General features: G+C 40.7%; 2 protein-coding genes across 2 annotated transcripts; one reads left to right on the top strand and one right to left on the bottom strand.

Moving 5' to 3' along the window:
- The first annotated feature begins 3,720 nt into the window (after positions 1-3,720).
- Positions 3,721-11,416, top strand: c1qtnf6a (C1q and TNF related 6a). Its single transcript, XM_006798000.3, has 3 exons — positions 3,721-3,886; positions 7,118-7,300; positions 8,070-11,416. Exons 2-3 carry the CDS (start codon positions 7,126-7,128, stop codon positions 8,621-8,623), a joined length of 729 nt encoding a protein of 242 aa, XP_006798063.2. The 5' UTR covers positions 3,721-3,886; positions 7,118-7,125; the 3' UTR covers positions 8,624-11,416.
- Positions 11,417-15,212: 3,796 nt separating this feature from the next.
- On the bottom strand, positions 15,213-20,879 carry chst12a (carbohydrate (chondroitin 4) sulfotransferase 12a). The gene is made up of 5 exons (XM_006797997.3): positions 20,808-20,879; positions 17,603-18,126; positions 16,817-16,969; positions 16,484-16,663; positions 15,213-16,123 (listed from the first exon to the last, which is right to left on the bottom strand). The coding sequence occupies exons 2-5, from the start codon at positions 17,966-17,968 to the stop codon at positions 15,575-15,577; spliced, it is 1,248 nt and encodes a 415-aa protein (XP_006798060.1). The 5' UTR covers positions 17,969-18,126; positions 20,808-20,879; the 3' UTR covers positions 15,213-15,574.
- Between the last annotated feature and the right edge of the window lie 338 nt (positions 20,880-21,217).

Here is a 21,217-nt window from a genome sequence, read left to right as displayed (position 1 = left end):
ATTGCTTCCCCGTATTGTTAAAAAATCTGAAAAAACACTTTGAATAGTGATTAAGCGTCTTCTTATAAATCAATAGGGGTTTGTTCAAAATAGCAAAAGTGAGCTTTGTCACCAACTGTCTTTGTTTTTCCTGAGCTGAACCACAAGAATGCTTTGAGGTCTGAAATTTCAACTCTCTGTTGGTTTTCATATTTGAATGCAGTTCCCCATAATTATGTCAGAATGAAACAACAGGTTTTGCAGTCATCTTCCTGGTTGCCTACACAACTGCAGTCGCTGTAAAACAAATGCAGGTGCTTCCACATAGGTGAGCTGCACGCTTTTAATCCTGCTCTGTGTTGTGGATGAAAGCGTCGAGCAGTCAGATTTGGATTTTGTGCGGAGAGGAGACGAAGAGGAAAAGAGCAAAGGGGAGAGACACTGTGGACAATGTAAATATTATCAGAATACAATGATGTGCAAATCTCACAAACCCATATTTTACTCACATATACAGACATGTAAAACATATCAAATGTTTAAAGTGAGAAAATGACTTTGCAAAGACCGAACATCTTATCATCTGCACTGCGTGGTATCATCAAAAGATTCGGAGAATTTGGGGAAATCTCTGTGCGCAAAGTAAAGGCTGAAAATCATCATTAGATGTCTGTGATCGTCTGGCCTTAAAAAAAAACAGGAATTATTCTGTTATGTAAATCACTGTTTGTGATTTACACACATTCAGCTTAAAGCTCTATCATGCAAAGAAGAAATCAACATGATCCAGAAACATCGCCATCTTATCTGAGTCCAATTTCGTTTACAATGGACTGAGTCAAAGTGGAAAACAGTTCTGATGAGTAAAAATAAATCAAACAAATCAAAATCATTTTTGCAAAATGTAGACTCCACGTCCTCCAGACTAAAAACATCCAGTTTGGTGTCAGTACTCGGTTTAAAAACTTGCATCTCTGATGGTATGGAGGTTATGGAATTAATTAAAAAATATTGAGCTGCTAAAATCTTTCATCAGACATGAACGAGACAACATGCCTCCTCAGTTCCCACATGTTTACAGACTGTTAAAAGAAGATGCGATGCTACACGGTGGTAAACACGGGACTGTCCCAACATTTTTGAGACTTGTTGCTGCCATCGAACTCAACATGAGCCGGTACTTTTCTTTAAACTGTTGCAGTTTAAACGTTTGACGCGTTTTCTATCTGCTATCATCAATAAATGATGGGTTTATGAGATTTGCAAATAATTGCTAGTAACTAGTAAGCGTGACACTGAGAGGAAAGTAGGGTTGCAATGCATAAAGTCCTCATTGCAAAAACATCAACATTTAGGAAGCAAAATAGCAGTAAGGTCAAATTAAGTATCTTTCATATTTTAAAGTATATTTTAAAGCCATATGTGTGTGTGTCTGTGAAGGTTCTCAGTCATCCAGGTCATCGTAGTCTAAGGAGCTTGGAAAGAAAAGCGTCTGGACTTCTTTGAGTTGCTTGAAGACGTTTCACCTCTCATCCGAGAAGCTTCTTCAGTTCTAAGGTCAAATGGTGGAGAGTCCCAGATTTAAACCCAGTGGGAGTTTCCCCCCACCATTTGACCCTTAGAACTGAAGAAGCTTCTCGGATGAGAGGTGAAACGTCTTCAAGCAACTCAAAGAAGTCCAGACGCTTTTCTTTCCAAGCTCCTTAGACCCGGGTGTGTGTGGTTCACCTGCAAGGCCAAACGTCAGTGACATAAGATATTTATCACCACAGCTCCTTAGAGGATAAGCTGTGTGCAGTAGCATGCTGCTTCTAAAATGCTCTTCCTGCTGCTTGAAAAATTTGAGTTTTTATTTAAGACCAGATGCTTCCAAATAAAACATTCTCTATAAAAAAAAGTCTACAGGAAAATACTTGATGCAGCTATCAGAGAGACACCAAAGTGAGGAAATGTGAGCTGTGCTGGGATGTCAGTGTCTGATTACTCAAAGACTGCAGACACTAAATGAGATGCATCGGCTGATTTCAGATGTCGCTCTTTATCAGTCAACAGTGGCCGGAAAAAGCACAGGAATTTTCTGCGGGCGTAACCAACACAGAAGAACAGTCTACCTCAACCCTCGGGCCCCACAGGCAGTAATGCTCAACAGCTGTTCTCATGCCACATGTGCACAAACCATCCCTAACCTCCTCTGACTTTACTTCTAAATACAACCAATGCAACAGCAGTAAGGTGCTGATGTTTCATCCTCCTCCACATCTGCTACAATAGATAATGAGGTATTATTATTACTGCCATCACTGTTTTTATAAAGGCATTGGTATTCAGGCTATGCAGTGGCTAAATGCCTGGTTGAATGCACATAGCGGGGAAGTTAATGGGAGACAAAGACATTCTTCTTTGAAATTCTGGGTTGCATCCTTGTCTTTGGCTAATGTGTGCTCAACATAAAACAGATCACCTTGAGGTACTTCAGGGACTCCATGGGAGTAACTGTAAAAACAAAATAAACACAAATAATTCAGTGATAAATCACCATGAGCTGCATTGGCTGTAAAGGTATTTTAAAAAACAAAAACCTTTGACGTAACATAGCATGTCGTCTGAAACTGAAGGGACGTGGACTTGTTTCCAAGCTGAAGAATGAGGCTCAAACATGTAATCATTTTCTAAATTTGGTGCCAGTTTTCGTTGTGCGCATGAAATGATGAAAAAGACGAAAGAAGAAAGTGTTGTTTCATTTCACTTTGAATGTTAAATCAATCCTATATTTAAAAAAACAACTTCAAATAACAGCAAAGTGGTTATTTTAAGCTTTAGCTCCAGTCACTCCTTCACTGAGGACTCTCTGGTCAGCGCCCTCCGGGCTTTGCAGCCATTTTTCTGGGATTCGTCTTGACAGAAAGTGAACTGGCTCTGGCAGATAAATCCAATCTGTCCAGAGACTGCAAAATCCACCTGCTTGTACCTGATAAATGTTATATTTTATGATGTTTTTGTTATTCTTGGTCCTTATAAAGATAACAGAAACACAAACTGTGCCTGTTTTTATAACAACGTGGTGATGTCTGACTTTTTGACCTATGACCTTTAAGCATTACATACTTAAATGGTGTGTTTTATTATCTTTACCCATATGATTAAAGCAGGACTGGCTGAAATCTTTAGCTTCTATAAGCTGTAAAAACTTGAGACTTTAAGATCTATTCATGCCGTGTGTAATTTTGAAAAACCTTCTGGTGTCATTGTAAAGTTGAATATATAAAAAGTGTGTTGTACAGCTCTCTCCGTGCCCTTTCATGTGATATAATACACAATATGAGGGTAGGTTACTTAAGCTTTAGGACATTCCTTCTTTTTTTATACTCCTGCTCTCTCTCTGCTCCAGCTCTCTTTCTTCTGGCAGCTGCGCTTTATGAGAGGTCTGGAAGTTTGCAGATATTCAGCAGCGGAAGCTCACACCCTAGAGGATATGAAGAGTGTTCTCAAAACATACCAGCTGCTGGTGGTGGTATTATCATCATTAAGTTGTGCTGCTAAACTTTAACAAGGCGTGTTGTTTGATCCTAATTAGCATCTGGCAGATTGGGGATACAACTCTGAGCAAATAAAAGGCTTTAGGTGCTTCACGTGTTCATCAGTTTTATGTTTCAGGGGGGAAAAAAACTCAGATCCGGATCACTGAGCATCTTTTACTGTCAGATAAACGGACTGATACTTGCTCCACGAAGGAGGGGTCAGGGAGAAAAGAAGGACTTCCTTTCTATAGGAAACTTTTCACATCTAATTCACACAGAGGTCGAGACAGAGAGAGAGAAGGAGGGAGGGAGCTGCTGACTCAGGACTTTCCCCCTCCTCCGTCCCCATCTTCTGAGCGGTGTGAAGCGGCAGCGCAGACGTGAACGAGGTGAGTCATTCAGATAGAGATCAGTCGGCTGCATGGGAGCGCTGTGGCGGTGATGTGAGATTGTGATGCATGACAGTCTGCTAGAAAGCACGGAGGCTTCGCTAACTACAGTTTGGCTTTAACTTGTATAATGCTGCAGAAAACCCTTTAATGTGGACTACACAGCCAACAGAATAACTGCATGTACTTATGGATGCTATGAAATAAGAAGCATCAGTATGTAAAGATGCCTTTCATCATGATATTAGGAGAAAATCCCGTTTGATTTACAAGTTTCCAGTTCAAGTAGAGATTTCCGCAAGAAAGAAAGAAAGAGAAAATCTTATGTAATACCCTTGGTCAGAGCGCGAGCCATGTCAAACATCTGGATAAATCCCAGAAGGACCCGAATACAAGCAAGCAGCACATTTCCACTGTGAGAAAGGAAGAAAACACCATTCAGGCAGTCGGGGTGAGGGTGGTCACAATCAATTATTATAAATTCAAGTTTAAGCACAAATGACCAATAATGTAACCTGTAACCTGGGAAAGGAGTGTTTGTTTTGTTTTTTGTTGCTTTCTACTTTATTTAATTTGCAGCAGCAGATCAGCAGAATTTATGTGAGACTCCTAAAGATCTGCAAAACAGTGCACTTTTACCCACATGCACTAAATCCAACCCCTGATTAGCATTACATAACCATGAATTGCTCCAAACATATGGTGCTTTCTGCACCTCAGACAGACGAACTGTAGGGTGGAGTCATAGTTTTATTGTTAGAACTCCTGAAGTCAGCTGACCTCACACCACGGGGATGGTTTTTATTGGTTTTATTAGACTGCTCACAGTCTAATCTGCTCTGCTTCTGCTCTTGATCTTTATTAGGGGTACTTTGAGTGTCCTTGGTGTTTCTCTGCTCATCTTTCTGTGCTAACTTTTGTCCTCCAGTGTTTGCTTGTCTCATGTTTAGAGTGAGTCATCTTGTTTTGGCTGAAACTTCCAGTCTGTCCTGGTTGTCTTGATTACATTAATCAACCCTCCCCTCTTTACCTTCTCCCAATTAGTCCTCGGTGTATAAATAGCCCTGTCCTCCTTATTGCTCTTGTCGTGTCATCAGTTTTTGTTCCTGTTTTGTTCTCCGTGTTCTTTTGCTTCTTTTCTTCTTGTGTTTTCATCATTTTACCCTTGGACTCTGTTACTTTTTGGATTTGGTGAACAAAAAAAGATGACCTTTAGTTTGAATCAACTGCAACTCAACCATTCAAACCCTCTCAGAGCTGTCTGTAGCACAAAGGTGGACACATAAGTGCTAAAATATGACTCGGACACAGAAAACCTCCTGCTTCTCTCATTTAGGGAAGTGTCCCTTTGAAATGGACTGTCAAAGAAAAGGAAAGAGAGTTAGACATGGCTGAATCCTGAAAACTAAGTCCTTGTCAGGAATAATTCAAGGCAAAAACATAAATAAATAATTGGGGGGGGGGTTAAATACCATTTTCAAATTATTAGTTCCGTTTACAAAAATCCTGTTTTTGTTGTGAAGTCTTAATCCAAGTCTTCACCTTAAAAACATGCATTTTATACACAATTTTGACTCCTGATAGTGTCCTGATGTTTTGATGGCATTTCTCAAGTACTCTGTGGTTGCGCCTCTATTTTGCCCCTATGATTATTAAGAGTAATGTCCCATAGATATATGCAAATAAATGTGAATGTAACATTTCAGGAAAACCCGTACGATGTGATACAGCGTTACACGAGAACCCTTTCCTGAGGGTGCCAAGTAAACATTCGGAAAATATCGGCGCATTACAGACTTACTTTGTTTCATGGTGGCTCTTACTTTGTTTCTTCTCTTGATTATAGCAAAACAACAAGAGCAAGTTATTTTTAAGAGTGTGCAGAAGTTGCGTTCGTGGTCTTTAGCTGAGCAGCCACCTGTGCGTAAAGGATGCAACTGTGGGTATGGACTCAGCTGTCCTATAAACACAGCAGTACTCCCTGTTCTGAACACAGAGAGTCTGGCAGACGGCCATCACCTATCTCCCAGTTCTCCAGAGTTTGCTATCTGAAAACAAAAAAAGCCCAGGGTCATTTTTCAAGCGATTTATGGTCCTTGCAGTCCAGATTCCTTTTGCAATGTTAAATCTCTGTGGATAACACACACTGACTAGGTTAAGCAGCTGGTTCTTATTCATTTTCTCATTTGCGAGTCTGTCATGGAGGAAAAATGTTGGTTCTGGTGACACACACTGTAGCAGCAACTACTGCAAACAGTGTCTGTCGTAGTTCCTGCTGCATCTCTTTATATGTAGGTCAGTCTGTGAATAGAGTTTTTTCAAGAGAAATTCTGCAGCTGTGGATGGTGAGATTGAAATAAAAACCAGCTACAAAGATTGGTTTGTAGAAGAAGTGAGTAAAGTACGCAGGAGGTAAGAGGAGCAGGTGTTTATGAGGCAAAACCAGCATGCCCATCTCACACTCCTGTTGGCCACTGTCTAGCTGGCTGTGCAGTCATGGTAAAATATGGCCAGAGAAACATCTGGTTTGGCATGAATATATCAGAAAGCCCTGTTTTGTTTTTTATTATTAGCATTATTATTATTGAGGTATACTCTCAGCATCACATTTAATTGACCATTAAAAGGCCGCTGGGCTACCTGGTCAACTCATATTCAAACTTACTGACTGTCTTGAAAAAAAACAAAAAACCTTTACTTGATTTTTTTTTCCACAGTTCCAGTTTCCTGATTTCTCTTCCCAGGTTGATGCATGTTTTTGCTGGCTCACTGCTTCAGATTCCTCTTTCTTTTTCCAGCTTCTGACATCATTATCTCACTTTCAAAGCAGCTGTCCAACAACTGACTCCACATATAGGCCATCTCACTATGTGATTACACCACTTGGGTTTCGTTTTGATTTCAGCTACAAACTGGTAAAGTTTCATGACTTTATCTTACATGCTTTGTGCGACTTATCGTGTTCAGAAAGCAGACAGATAGCTAGAAGTGCAGGCTCAAGTTCCCAGACGTGGAATAATCCAGGATTAGAAACCTTTCTCGCTGAAGGTCTTTGCTGAGTCTGAGCCAACAAGCAGACTTAACATGCGTCTGGGAAACTGAATGATGAAACTCTGCTACAGTGAGTGTCACCAGGACACCACCAGGATGATGACACACAAATTCCAGATAATATAGAAAAGTCTCTCGAGTCCATTTTCAGCAGATATTAACTCTCTGCTCTCACCTTAGTTACAGCCATGTCGGGCATCCTCCTCCTGCTCCTGTCCTTATCCTGCCTGGTGGCCACGGTGCCTCCTCCAGTCCCCTGCAGACACTGCTGTGATCACCTGGAGCCAGCAGAGGGCAGCGGCGCCCAGCCAAGGAGTTATGCCCCAGAGGTCCGCACATACATCAACATGACCATTCTGAAAGGTAACACATCTATAGCAGCCATCTGAGGTCAAGTCACCAAGCACCAAATCATTTTTCTGTGTGACCCTGTGTAATATATGTAGTAGAACATCTGCAGACTCACAGGTTTTCACAATAAAGCCAGAATTGTTTGGGGAAAAAACACTTTTAAACATATGTGCATTTGAAATTTAAGGAGAGGTCTTGTTTTATAAAGAGTTATGTTGGAATGGAATTTATGGCAACAAAAAAGGGTGAAGGCAACATGTTTATGGAGCCATGCAGGTCATTGGACAACCGAGCCAAAGACAACACAACAGGCCCAGTGTTTCTACACTGTATAATGTGCAAAAACAGAAAGTGTGGCTGTGCTGAAGTATTTGGTCGTGTTTGAGACTATAGATAAAGATGATGGACGAAGAGGGAAAACTATTTATTTCAATACTTTATTCAACAAAAAATATCAGCAAATATAGTTTTTAGATTAGAGGTGAAAAGTCTTCAAAAACTTAAATAAATCCAGTTACCTGTTTTTTGTTTGTTTTTATTTTTTCAAGCACAGACATCAGCTAATATGATGCTCTTTGTTATGATAAAGCAAGCTGGTCATTGGCATCAGAAGGAAGCATCACACCACTCGCAGAACGTATTGCAGGTTTTGGATGATTATCCGACAGCCTCAAAGACAATTTTAAACCAGCTTTCTTTGCAAAGCTCTTTCAACGATTGTTCTTGGTTTTGGACTTTTTAAAAATGATCTCATACTGTCGTGTAATTATTTTCACTTTAGGTGACAAAGGAGACCGTGGTGAGAGAGGGACACCAGGCAAAGCTGGACTTGAAGGACCTCCAGGCTCTATTGGGCCAGCGGGATCAAAAGGCTCTAAGGGTCAGGCTGGTCTCCCAGGAGACCCTTGCAAAGTCCAGTACTCTGCTTTCTCCGTCGGCCGTCGAAAATCCCTTCACAGCCTGGACTCCTATCAAGGGCTTGTGTTCGACACAGTCTTCGTTAACCTCGACGACCACTTCAACATGTTCAAGGGAACATTCGTCTGCCACATCCCAGGGATCTACTTCTTCAACGTCAACATCCACACGTGGAACTTCAAGGAGACGTACCTCCACATAATGCAGAACGACACAGAGCGGGCGATTGTGTACGCTCAGCCCAGCGACCGCTCAATCATGCAGAGTCAGAGCCTGATGCTGGAGCTGGAGCTGAACGACGAGGTGTGGGTCCGCCTGTACAAGAGGGAGAGAGAGAACGCCATTTACAGTGACGATGTAGATATCTACATAACGTTCAGTGGATACCTCATCAAGCCCAGTGAAGAGAAGGAATGAATCGGCTGAGTATTACTGTACACGGTCGAGCTCGAAAGCAATTTACCACAAAACCGTCCTTGTAGATAAACACATACTCAACAAGATAAAAATGTTTATATAAAAAGAAAGACTCCTAGCTTTACCAGATTTCCCTGGTGGGCTGAAAAAAATGATTCAGATTCAAAATTTCAATATTAATATTAAGAAAATATGAAGTCGTCACCGATTTAAGAAAACAAAACAATACATTTAACGAAATCAACAAATAATGAGTTAAATATTAAATAATTTAAATACTGCACAGCAGTGAGTGGCCTAACTAAATAAAATGGGCAGTGTGCTTTCTGCAGTAAGTATAAAAAAACAATCACCACATGTTCACACGTCAACTGCACAGAAAAAAGCAGCAAGATCTGTCAAGAAGTCTCAAGTGGCCTCTACCGCTTAGATCTACTACACTGCATGCAAGAAGCAGTGAGAAAAACCACACCAGCTCTCTGCAGAGCTTCCACTGTCTAGTCAAACATAAGGCTCTGGGGCCAGAATCGGCCCAGCGAAGACTCGATTCCGGCCCACTGGACGGCTTTAGTAAATGTAAGGAGTGCATAAATATTTAACTTTTAACTGTATTTCCATAAGTTTTACAGCTTTTCTTATTGATAAAGACTGCCAATGGGGGTGGGCAGTCTTTATCAATAAGAAAAGTTTTTAACTAACAGATAAACAATTAAATGACAGGAAAAGTTCCTGTTGTTCCGCTAAGTCCACTCTAAATGAATAACAATAATTATAGGACAGTGTGTGCAATAAACTATTGTCAAATTTTGTGTCATTTTACACAATTATTTTACTTTTTACATTTTACATTTATTTTACATTTATTTTACATTTTACACAATTATGTTTGACTGCTTTGACCCAAAGATCAAAGCGGGCTGTATGTGGCTCAATAAAATGAGTTTGATATCGCCGGTCTAGAACCAAAAAAAGCAAAGAGAAAAACAGGGTTTGGCAACCCTAAAACCACACCAGATTGGTCTCTACAAGGGCAATGCTCTGTATCACTATTTAAAAAAAAAAAAAAAAGAAAAACTTGAATTAAATATCTTTATCTCAGGGAGGAAAAAATAAAACCATTTAAAACAGGATACATCAAACAATTGGTGTGCAATAGCCAGGCCCTGAAATCTGCCTTTAGATTAGATTCTCATTTTAACAGGTATCACAGGATAAGGTTGCAGGGTCTGCTTTGAGCTTCTGACAGGAGTGTAACATAAGCCCTTCTTTTCTTCAGCTGGGGGCTCAAAGCCAAAGTCAGTCTGACTCTGGAAAACGGAGACGATCAGTCGCATTACCTTCTTGCACCAATGACTCTTATACACTGATCCAGCATCAGTCAAACAGATTCATTGCTTTCAGCTGTGCTCATAAAGGGGAAAATGACTGCCCACAAATGTGAAACATGCACATTAGTTAGCTTTACAGGTGACTGTGGGCAGATTCTGTTACCCTTACCTAAAGGTGGGGGGGACTGTTTCCACTGTGCTGAGCTAAGCTGTAGTTTCATATTTGCCAAATGAGAGAGGTAAATATATTCTTATGAACCCCACAGCAAAAAAACATTTTTTACCCACAAAGCAGTTTCATTGTGTTTGTCAATCACGGACATGTTTTTAAACCATCAAATATCAAATAAGTCTTGGTTTGGAATCCATCACTCCTGCCCCTGATGTGTAAAACTAAATGCATTAAACAAAGCATTAACTTTACAAAGATGCAGGCTCAATCTGTTTATTTAACATGAAAAATTATCTGTATTTGGTGTTCAGAAGCATTTTATATGACATTCACTGGGAAGATTTGCTGTTAGTGAGTTTTGCTAAAACGCGGTGCTAACTGAACTCCTGCTGAATTTGGGTTTGGGAAATGTATATTTTACAAAGTATTCTCCTTTCCTTCTAAGATTTACATCTTCAGCTAACTTTAATCTTTTATGCATGCAAAACCAATAAATTCAAAACACAAATAGCTAACCTCTGGCAGTCATAGTTTAAAATGACTCGATACTCTAACGAGTGAGAAAACTGATTCTCCAGACAACCGCAAATGAATGAATGAATGAATAACTCTCACCTTCTAATCCTGAGTCGTGCATTAATAACAGATAAATAACAGCCAGAAAAGTCTTTTTGTTGCAAAACTGCGATGTCAGGGTGAAGTTTAACCTTTATGATGTCATCATTTCATCTGAGTAAACCTTCACCTCTAACCACTGAAAACATTTTAAATCGTCCTGGATTCCACATAAACATTTGTGTCAGTTTGAGGAAATTCCCTGATAGCATTCGTGAGATATTACAAAGAAAGTGCAGACACACAGCCCGACAAAGTTATGTCACTAAAGCTGTGAAGGAAAATGAAACTACACTAAAGATCACACATGGACTGCAGAGCTTAATGCAGCACAAAACACAAATACTAATCTGATTATTAAAAGCACTCCAAACATTGATACATAATGTAATATTTGAGAATGTGAAGCATTAATTAAACTGTATACACTAAAAAGTGAGCCATTGCCATATTGCTTTAAACCTGCATTCTTCCTAATGGCCAGCAGAGGGAGACTTATCAGGCTGTTAAAAGAAAATAAGTAATGTTACTTTCCTTTCCCTGTGACGAGAATAAACATTTTCATTATGACTTTATGTGCTCAGTTACTAATTTCAGGTCACAGTTGGGTTCACGTTGTAAATATGACCATTATTAGAGTCACAAAACAGGATAAATCAGCGTATACTCACGACTCACAAGTCAGTTTCATGGTTAAATCTAACAGTGCGCTCCATTTGAAGTTGTGTATACACTGTTGTGTATTTGTGACTCGCTAAATTAGCCATACATAGAGCACTGACCAGCCAATATCCATGCTGTGATGTTTTGAAGAGCAAAAACAGGCGTTGTGCTGTTTTTCCACACTTGTGTCAAATCACTCCCAGTTCTCACTTCTGAGACAAATGGAACGCAGCATGACCCTCACTCACCATGGGTGACGTCATGGGGGTTACATCCATCTTTTATATACAGTCTGTTCCACATTTAAGGTCGTGGCGTTGATGCTCTAACAGCAGTGACTCCTTATCCAGCTTTGGTTATTCCGTGACTGGAATAAAAAGTGAATGTTGTTTATAGTAGTCAGCAACAATAATGATAAGAACGTCTTTTTGGACACATGTTCAATGTAATTCTCACTGTGAGCCCTTCTTATTTCATGTCCACTCATGTCAGTCCCCACAGACTGACATGAGTTATATAAAATAAATGAAAGAAGCAGAAAAAGGGTTACTGTTCATTTGTTTCTACTCATCTAAAGTATTTATTTTCTTCCATTCACTTGTTCACATTACCATCATGTGTCCCTAGGGTCAGTCCTTCAGCTGGAACTTGCATCATTAAACTTAGATTTGTTGATTTGTTGTCAGGATATATCATCAAGATGGGTTTCCAGCCAATCACACTTACATCACAGCACCTTACCTGCCTGACATAATCTACTGGGCATAGTCAGGAAGCATGTTTAAGCCATGCAATGTTTAAGGTATACATTTTGTCTTTTCAGTTTGAACTAAAGGCACGATTATTTAGGTTTGCTCTAGTATATAGGTGCCCAGATCAGCACTGCCAGCCACGACAAAATGACTGGAAGATGGTGATAAACTTGTCCACGCTGACACCTTGAGGAATAAAAGGAGAGGTGCTTGATATTTAACTACATTCTTGATGACTAGAATTTTTGTCCCACCTGTGATATGAATCACAAATATATACAAGCATAAACAAACTAAAGCAAGCGGCGAGCTGAAGTGTTCACACTTGAGACATGGTCAGCATTTCCTGTTAACATTTTTGTGGGCTGCACTGGTTTCCTGTTATTCTCCTACAAGCCATATATTTTTCACCACGATTCTCAGCTCTCATTCCAAGTGATAGTTGTGCGTTACATTGCGTAACCTTTCGCAGTCTGGTAGATTAATGTTAGTATTGTATCATAATCACACTAAAGAAGAGCAGATTAACCTTTCCTGCCCCGCAACATTATTTCTCTAAATTCCAGCTACATGAATACTTCTAAAATGTGCCATGAAGTTCAAATATGACATTTGTGTTTTTAACATCAGTTGAGATGAAGTAGGCTGTGGTTTTTGCACTGCAGTTTAAACAAAGTGTTCAAGGCTCCCTTTGAAAAAAGAAAGCAGTATTTATTCATGAGTTTTATTTCTGCCAATAAATAAAAGTCAATTCTTTGAACTTTCACAGAAATGAAAAATATCATTGTTAACTGAATGAATGTGAACACTCACATAAAAAAGACCAAAGAACGAAATGCAGTTTTTTTTTCCATTATCTTCATACAAACCGTCTTTTTTTGTATATTTAGAACAATGGTGTTGAGATGACATTAGATCTTTAATTTTTTTTTTTACAGTAACAACACCCCACAGTTGCACAAAACAAACCAAAAAGCATTGAAACGACACTGACTCAGTGTGTATGTATTTGTGAGTGCACACACACATAAGAACGTGCAGAATAATGTCGGACAGAGCATGACCTCACATACAGTCTGAACCAAACACAGGCACACTGGAGAGAAACAAATCCATACAAATTCACACATAAAGACATTTACGGTTCTCCTAAAGGGCTCCTGTGTTTACTTTTTTCCCCCCCAAATGATGATTGCACACGATAAACACAGGCCAGCACGTCAAGCATACTTTGCTGTGGCTTCATACAGCTCTTACTGTATTTGGATTTAAGTAAAAATTAAGTCCTACAAAAATACTTTTTTTTTTGCTGTGTAAACTTTTGCAACCAAAGGCACTGTCTTCCCTTTGCACTTTTCCCCCTTAAAATTGACCCAGCCTCACGCTGCGAAGCTCCAATTCTAACCATGTTCACGCCTTCGCCTTTCAGCTAGTGCCGAGTATAGCCTCATTATACGTTACAGTTGTACTTTGATGTTATCATCAAACCAACTCGATGCATCTCACAGCAGCGCAGTACCGTTGCACAACTGAAAACTGTGTTTTGCTGGCTTCATATAATGTGCTCAGCTCATTTGCTACAAAAACAATGCATCCCATGAAAATTCTGCCCTTAGATTTTAAAAAATGTAAATAAATGACTGCCTATCAATGCTACCCCTCAGCCTCCTATTAGATGCACCTATGGTATCCTTCTTCAGTTATCACATTCACAAGATTTTCAGAAAACTTGACCTCTGACCTTAGAAGAGGTCAGTTATCACCTATGGTATCAATTTGAAATTCCTAAGTTGCCTCGTGTTCACAAAGTTGGGTGTCCACACCACCCCGGTTACCCCCCTCAACCCCATCAGCCTTTTATGGCACTGTTGCAGTCTTCAGGGTTACCCAGCATAATTAAGTGTTAAACAACTGTACACTGTGCATGGAAACACCAAGCAAGTGTTGATGGCAACAACATGAAACAAAAGAAAATGTTCCCTTTACAAACTGTTTAAATACACATAGGCACGTTTGAACAAGTACAACCATGAAGACCCAAAAAAAAAAAAAAAAAAAATCCTCACGCCAGGGATTTATATTTTAAAAGACAAGCTGAGACAAATCCCACTAATCTCCCTGCTGTGCTGCCTACTGGAGCTGCTGTGCTTCTGTACGATGAGGCTACATCATGCTTTGAAACTGCTAAAATAAAGCAAGCAGCTAAAATGTTGTCAAAATAAACTGTTGGTATCATTTAATGGGCCATGCAAATGTTCCAGGTGTGAAAACGCAGCAGGATTTTCTCTGTAAGAGTTAGCAACATGAACATATTCTTCGTGTCCGTGTATGAGGTATAACTGAACTGTCATTAGTATGCATTTTCAACAGAAAAATCCCTTTCATGCTTAACATAAACGTTGCACTTTTACAATGTGAAATAAATAAGCTGACCAACAATTAAAGAAACTACAATTGAAACTAATCAAGCAGACTTTTTTTTTTTTTTTTTAAAGCAGGCCAAAATTTCCAAAACTGCTGCAGCCGTGCTAGCATCACAACGAGCATGGTTTCCGTGCCCCCGCAGAGGTGGGATCTTTCAAACGTCGCACTACAGAAGCCTCTCTGATCATCACAATTAGTCACAACACAACTGTGGCCACAAATGGCAGGCATGGAGGGGACATCAAAGATGAGACTGCAGCACACGCAGCATGGAGTTTTGAATTAAAGGGGACATGTTACTGCCACAACTACACACGATTCAGAGTTTAAAAAAAAAAAAACTGGGCCTCGGTGAAGAACCTCAGCTCATCTGCTGTTCACCTCCTTTCACCTCCCTTTAAGCCAGCTTTCTTCTTCTGATTGGTTTTCCCCTTTGTAGACAGGAGGTTCGAGCAGCAGAGGGGTGGAGCAGCTGGCTATGAGACAACCAACATTAGGAATAGCTGCTTCCACTGATGTCATTCAGATTCAAAAGTAGGAAAAAGAGAGAAAGAAAAAAAAAAAAAAAAACACAGTTTGAAATTAAACATTAGGACTTGAAAAGGGTTTGAAACTTTGGCCACGTTTCATATCAGCACATATATGAAAGAAAATAAGGAGAGAACACAATAGGTCCTCTTTAAGGACTACACTGAACACACTTCATCTGTTTGTTCATGTCTAACCTCTGTGCTTCTTGTTAGCTTTGTTAAGAAAAACCATAACTGATAATGGCTTTGACTCATTAGTGTGCTTCCTCAGAAGATTGAGTGTCTCTAATCATTTTCACGTTTAGTTTAGCATAAGCAACACTGGAGAAAACATCTGCACAACCCAGAAGAAGGAGGGATGTGTCACTGTGGTTCGGGGCAACATTTAATTAAACAAAAACAAAAACAAAAACAAAAAAAAAACACATCTTGTCTGCGTGGCTCCATCAGCTCAGTAGAATCACGAGTCACTCATTGAGGAGTGAGTCTGGTTTCTCGTATCCAAACAGCCTGAAGTCAGGTTCGTACAGCTTGTACAGTTCCCTGCGTGCCTCTACTGGAACTGTGCTGAACCAGTCCGACTCCCAGCTGCTGGCTGTAAGGTTCCTGCTGGAGGTGGGAAACTCCACCACGTTGTCTACCCTCAGCAGTCGCAGCAAGTGCTCAGCATCTTCCTCTGCCGTCTCTAAGTGTCCCACAAAGTCATATTGAATTTGACATGGGTGACAAAGTCGATACACTTGCCGCCAGTGCTCATTGAAGGGCATGTCCTTCTCTGTCTGAGGGTCCAGGAGATACTGGATGAAGTGGGAGAAAGAGGGATGGATACCCAAAGAAAAGGCTTCATCCACAGAAGCAGGAGGCGTTGGCTGGTTAGCGTAGCGGCGCAGCATGACCTGCGCAAAGCGTCGGTAGAAGTCCTCATTGGGTAGCTCAAACTTATTCCGGTAGGCAGAAATGAGACGGACAAAAGGGTCGCGCACAAAGAGGAACTTGGTGTACTTCTTCAGCTTCACCTGGGAAAAATAAATTACAGTTTTCTTAACATTCAATTATTGAATACACACATGTGTATTTCAAAACTGTAAAGGTGGAAAAAAAAAAAAAAAGAACAGAGCAGAGAGCAGTATTCATCTTCCTGTGCTGCATCAATAATGTCTCTGTGAGAGATCAGTCATGCATCCCCATAACATTGAAGGGACTTATATAAAAAAAAATAAACATCTAACTGAGGTAGAAGGTTCAGAACACATTCCAGGTAGCTCGAAGCAAATTCATCAAAAGATAAAAAAAGAAATCAACAGCACATTTACCAAGTTAAATTATATTTTTTTACTACCATACAGAAAACAAGAGGGTGGGAAATTTGGACAAACCTTCATGAGGTGCCTTGCAAACTTGCCATAACGTTTCCAGAACTTATTGAAGGTGAAGTGCATGCTGCTGTTGTGGACCAGGTCCCTGGGGATGGCCAGGGGGTCTCTCTGAGGAACGCCCTCCTGCAGCAGGCTTTCACTGAGAATTATCATGATGCGCTTCCAGTTACTGCACGCTACCTGAGAAGGGAAAGTTTATTGTCCACTCAGATGTCACAGTGAAACAGGCAGATACACACCGTCTATGAGCGTGTGACCACTGACAGGAGGGAACCATGTATGCCGTTGTTACATGTGCCTTATTAAGTTTTACAGGAGCATGTGTCTGCATACCTTGGGAACATAGCAGTAGATAATGCCATGCCTGTCATCCACGATTAGATGATCCAGCTCCTTGTTGGGAATGTCGTCAAATGAACGGTTTTTGCCATGAAATAAGATGCTGTCATTGGCGCACATCTCCTGAAGCAACCTCCGCCTCTGGTCCTATCGTTCCATTCGTGAAGCACAGGAAAATTAACAATTACCAACCGAGGTTATAAATACTTCATTTTCAGACATTGCTCACTGTTGCTCACATTTACATACTTAGGGATATTAACCAAAATTATATCTACAGCAAGGAGCATCAACAGGTTTCCAGTAACTGTTTTTGTTCCTGACGTTAAAGGCCTCTGTGGGTGCCCTTAAGGTTACCGCTGTCACACGTGATTAGAGTTATGGCAGGCTCTTTTTCTTTAATGCCAGTTTGAATTTCTTAAATCTGCGATTAGGTTAACACTGTCTCAATTAGAGGCTCTGCTCCTGTCAACTACTCACAGCCCAGAAATGTGAAAGTTCTGCTCATTAGTACAGATTTCTTCACTGGACTTTGTTACATGACAGACATTTGGATGTGCTGGAGCAGAGAGAAGGCACACAGGTGGAAATAAGAACAACTTAAGTGACTCTATTTAAGTTATCTCATTGAAGAAGCAAGAAACCGGCACCCAGAATATTTCATTTTTTTATGCAGCAACTGTGCTTTTCCTGTTAAGACATCTCAAAATGTCAACAGTAAAACTTTTAATCGACTAGTAAACATTTACTACTACTAACAACAATAAAAACTGAGTTAACCTGTCTGTCACGGAGCTCTGGAGCCAGTGGGGTCAGGTGAATCTTCCACTCCCGCCGCGGTATATATCGTTCTTCTGCTTTCTCTGACTGGTTGCTTGTGTCAGCCGGGGCAGCGTCAGTGGGCTCACCAGTCCCCGGCTCTAAGAACTGGTTAACAAAGGCATCAATGTCCGACAGGAAGGACGGGGCTCGAGAGGTCTGTGGCCTCTTCTGGGGAACAGGGTGCGGGACTTTGGGGCCCGGGGAGACAGGAGTGTGCAAATAGAAATGGGAGGCACCGACATCGTCCCAGTAGATGATGATCAGAAGGATCATAAAGGCCGAGCCCAGGACTACAAAAATGCGGAACATCCTGGACGTTCCCATGGTGACTGTTGCTTGCTACAGGGTCACCATGGCAACAGAGTCAAGGTCCAGGAGCGCGCTCTCTCTCTCTCTCCCTCTCTGTCTCACCATGGCGATAGATGCACGGAGTCTGTGGTAGCATCAGACTTATTGTGGTGCTGGTGCATTGCAGGAGCGCGCTGCACAAGAGAAGAAGTGGTCAAACATCAATAAACTCACCTGTGTCATACCTGCACACACACAAACACACAGAAAGCATAGTCATGTCTTTCATCTCCAGCTGGAGTACAGGGTTCAACACCTGTTCTGACACTAACACAGACACAATAATTTATTAAATTAATTATTTTGTTGCTTTGCAAATTCAAAAAATAAGTCTGGTTAAAAAGCACAGAACCGCAGTCTGGATGACAGAAGCTTTCTAGTGATTTTACTTTCATACAGTGAAAAGATTCAAAGTATCTGACAAAAAAAAAATCTGACAATTTTTTTTAAAACAATAAATCTTTCATAGGATAATCCCCTTCCTTTTGTCTCTCTTTTCACCGTTTTTCCACTTTTCCCCACATTTAAGCGCACCTACTACAGCATACACGTTGATGCTAAAGTAAAATGACAACCTACTAAGGTATTCTGGTTCTCCTATTAGTAAGAACTTGAAATCTAAAGCAAACTCAAGCGAGCATGACAGTTTATTGAGTTCGCTTTTTTGACGAGGCGTGCACTCAATCTCTCTGTCAGTGCTCGGAGCTGACCTCACTCCCACTCCCTGCAGTAAAATCACGAGTGGTTGTCAAATATTTCCATTTTAGGAGGCTCTGCACGCCATAAAAGTTTTGCACTGCACAAGTATCCAGCTGTATCCATAGCAGCTTTCCAGCTGATTAGGGCACAGCACGTTAATAGTGAAGTAATGAAGTAAAAGCCCACAGTGAAAAAGGTCAACACCAAATATTTTACACACCCGACCACGATGTAGTCTGCTTATACAAAACACACTGAAGCCCTATGTCTTCAAGTGATGCACAAAATGGGTTTGTTTCTATAGCTACAGGAAAAAAACAGCCTGGAAGTGATGGAATACATAAAGGATCTGTCCTCCCCGTGACTTAATTCAGCCGCAATTCATGTGTTTTAATCCACCGCCAGTCTATCTGCTCCTTCATGTTCAGTTTAAAAGTCGCAGGGCGTTACTTTCCATTCCTACGCACGTCTAAAATTGGAGCTCTCTGCAACAGTCCTCATATTATTTCCTCTTTCCTGAAGCTAAGAGGGGTCCATTGACATGGAAAGTCATCATCAGCCTACTCGGCGGCCTGCAGATGGCACTTTTCTGTGCACAAACAAATTAACTGCTGTTCTATAATGTACATCATAAGCCCAAATGCATTAAGTTCATCAGTCACTAAATGAGCGTACATTAATTCCGCTAAATAAGTACAGTTCTGACATACTTCTTCTTTTTCCCAATCAGTATTTCTGTCTCATAGCACTTCACTTCTGCTGCACTACATATCAGAGGCACACTTTCTGAAACCACAGCTACAGTACTTCTAAGTCTAGATCTGACACACAAAAATATATAAAGGTCAAAATAAAAAAAACTCACAACTGATCGAGCACATTAGAAAAAACCCTGCTCCCACAAAAAAGCACATAAATTAATAAGCCACACAGGGTTATCATCATCATTACTAAATAATAATAGAAGAAATAGCTCTTAACTATCTTTGTTTGATAATTTGTTAATTTTATATGTATTGTTATGTCCATTATTATTGTTATATATTCATACAGTTTTCATATTCCTAGCTTGCCTACTTTTCTAGTCATATTACTCATTATATGCGTTATTTTTGCTCTGAATTTTGTAAACGTTGTGATTATTTTTTATTATTATTATTATTATTATTATTATTATTATTATTATTATTATTATTATAATTAATCCGCTGGATTTTCTTCATCTTCTTGCACTGTATGTTTGTGTGGAATTTTTTTGGTGCATTTCAAACAGCATCACATCACATTTATATGAGTACATTTACCAAATCTTTTCTATTAGATACTGAATATCAAGGAGGCCACGATTTCCATATAAGAACTCACATATGAAGCTTATGCTATTTAAACTACCCAAATCTGTTTTTTAATATTGTATTTCCTTCATTTTTATGGTAAACAAGTTGGTTAAGTCTAAGAAAACTTATGAAAAATATGTGTGGTTATTTCTTTCATTCAAGTCAGCACTGTTATCCGTGGACAGGAGGCTGAAGCTTTGGATTTTAGACGGACTTATTGGAAACATTTCCTCTGAGCGATTTAAACAGTCGCTTCAAAACTCTTTCGCGTTCGTTTTATTTCTCGGCACGTCCCCGCCGGTGTAACCCCGCCGGTGTAAACCAAAGACAAAGCCGTGTGCCGGTAGACCGAGCGGCAGATAAATCACTCCGTCCTGTCCGCAGCCGCCTCCAGCGGATGCCAGACCGGACACAATGTAGCCTTTGACGCGAAGCAGCTCCGCGGGAACGGGTTGTTCCTCGCGCCGGGAAGCTCTCCGCGAGGGGGTTTCGGTTAATTAAAGCGTCGCGTGCAGCTGTTTGTCCTTTATGGGGTTTTTTCGTGGGAAATAATGAAGAGAAGCCAAAGGCAGCAACGAGCTTCCGTACACCCTGTGGGTATATCAATACGGGCTGATAGTGTGCCTAGCGGTGTGTCTTGGTGTGAAAGTAGTCCTCGGCGTTGGAGAAAAGGTCAGCGCAAAACTGTTTAGCTGCTTAATAAGAGCCGACACGTTGCGTTACTTTAAAGATTTCTATGTAACGACAGGAACGACGTGGAAAAAACACACATTTCTCACCTCGCTCTGTGTCCACCAGCTCCCAGCGCCGCGTCAGCTGAACCTGTCTGTGCTGCCAGCCGCTTTTTCTTGTTTTGTCCTCTTGGAGGAGCGCGAGCACCTAAAGCACCGCGAGAGTTCACAAGCTGAGCTTTCTGCAGATTGAGCGCACGAAGGGAAAATTCACTTTTCTGGGTCAGCTCCAGCATACCGTGTCTCTGCTCGGGGATGATTTATGGAGACAGCCTCTCCACCCTCCCTCCCAACCTCCCACAGGAGCGGAGTACTGAAAATAACATATTGTACCTGCAATCCTAAATGTCACCCTCCTCTCAAACACACTTAAGAATGATCCTAAGTAAATGTGTTCGTGGGTACGTGTGATTATTTCCGTTGCCTCGGGCTGATGCGGTTAAAATCCAGTTATTTGT

This window comes from Neolamprologus brichardi, chromosome 4 (genome assembly GCF_056152115.1).
Source record: "Neolamprologus brichardi isolate AB-2024 chromosome 4, ASM5615211v1, whole genome shotgun sequence".
NCBI lineage: Eukaryota > Metazoa > Chordata > Actinopteri > Cichliformes > Cichlidae > Neolamprologus > Neolamprologus brichardi.
This window is presented reverse-complemented; position numbering and strand designations above follow the sequence as displayed.

Excerpts from the sequence above, each read along its gene's own strand:
- chst12a (XM_006797997.3), bottom strand. The coding sequence starts at position 17,968 with ATGGGAACGTCCAGGATGTTCCGCATTTTTGTAGTCCTGGGCTCGGCC. Across the intron at positions 16,970-17,602 it reads CAGAGCTCCGTGACAGACAG|GACCAGAGGCGGAGGTTGCT; the intron begins GTTAACTCAGTT and ends ATGGAACGATAG. Across the intron at positions 16,124-16,483 it reads TTGCAAGGCACCTCATGAAG|GTGAAGCTGAAGAAGTACAC; the intron begins GTTTGTCCAAAT and ends TATTTTTCCCAG.
- c1qtnf6a (XM_006798000.3), top strand. The coding sequence starts at position 7,126 with ATGTCGGGCATCCTCCTCCTGCTCCTGTCCTTATCCTGCCTGGTGGCC. Across the intron at positions 7,301-8,069 it reads CAACATGACCATTCTGAAAG|GTGACAAAGGAGACCGTGGT; the intron begins GTAACACATCTA and ends TTTTCACTTTAG.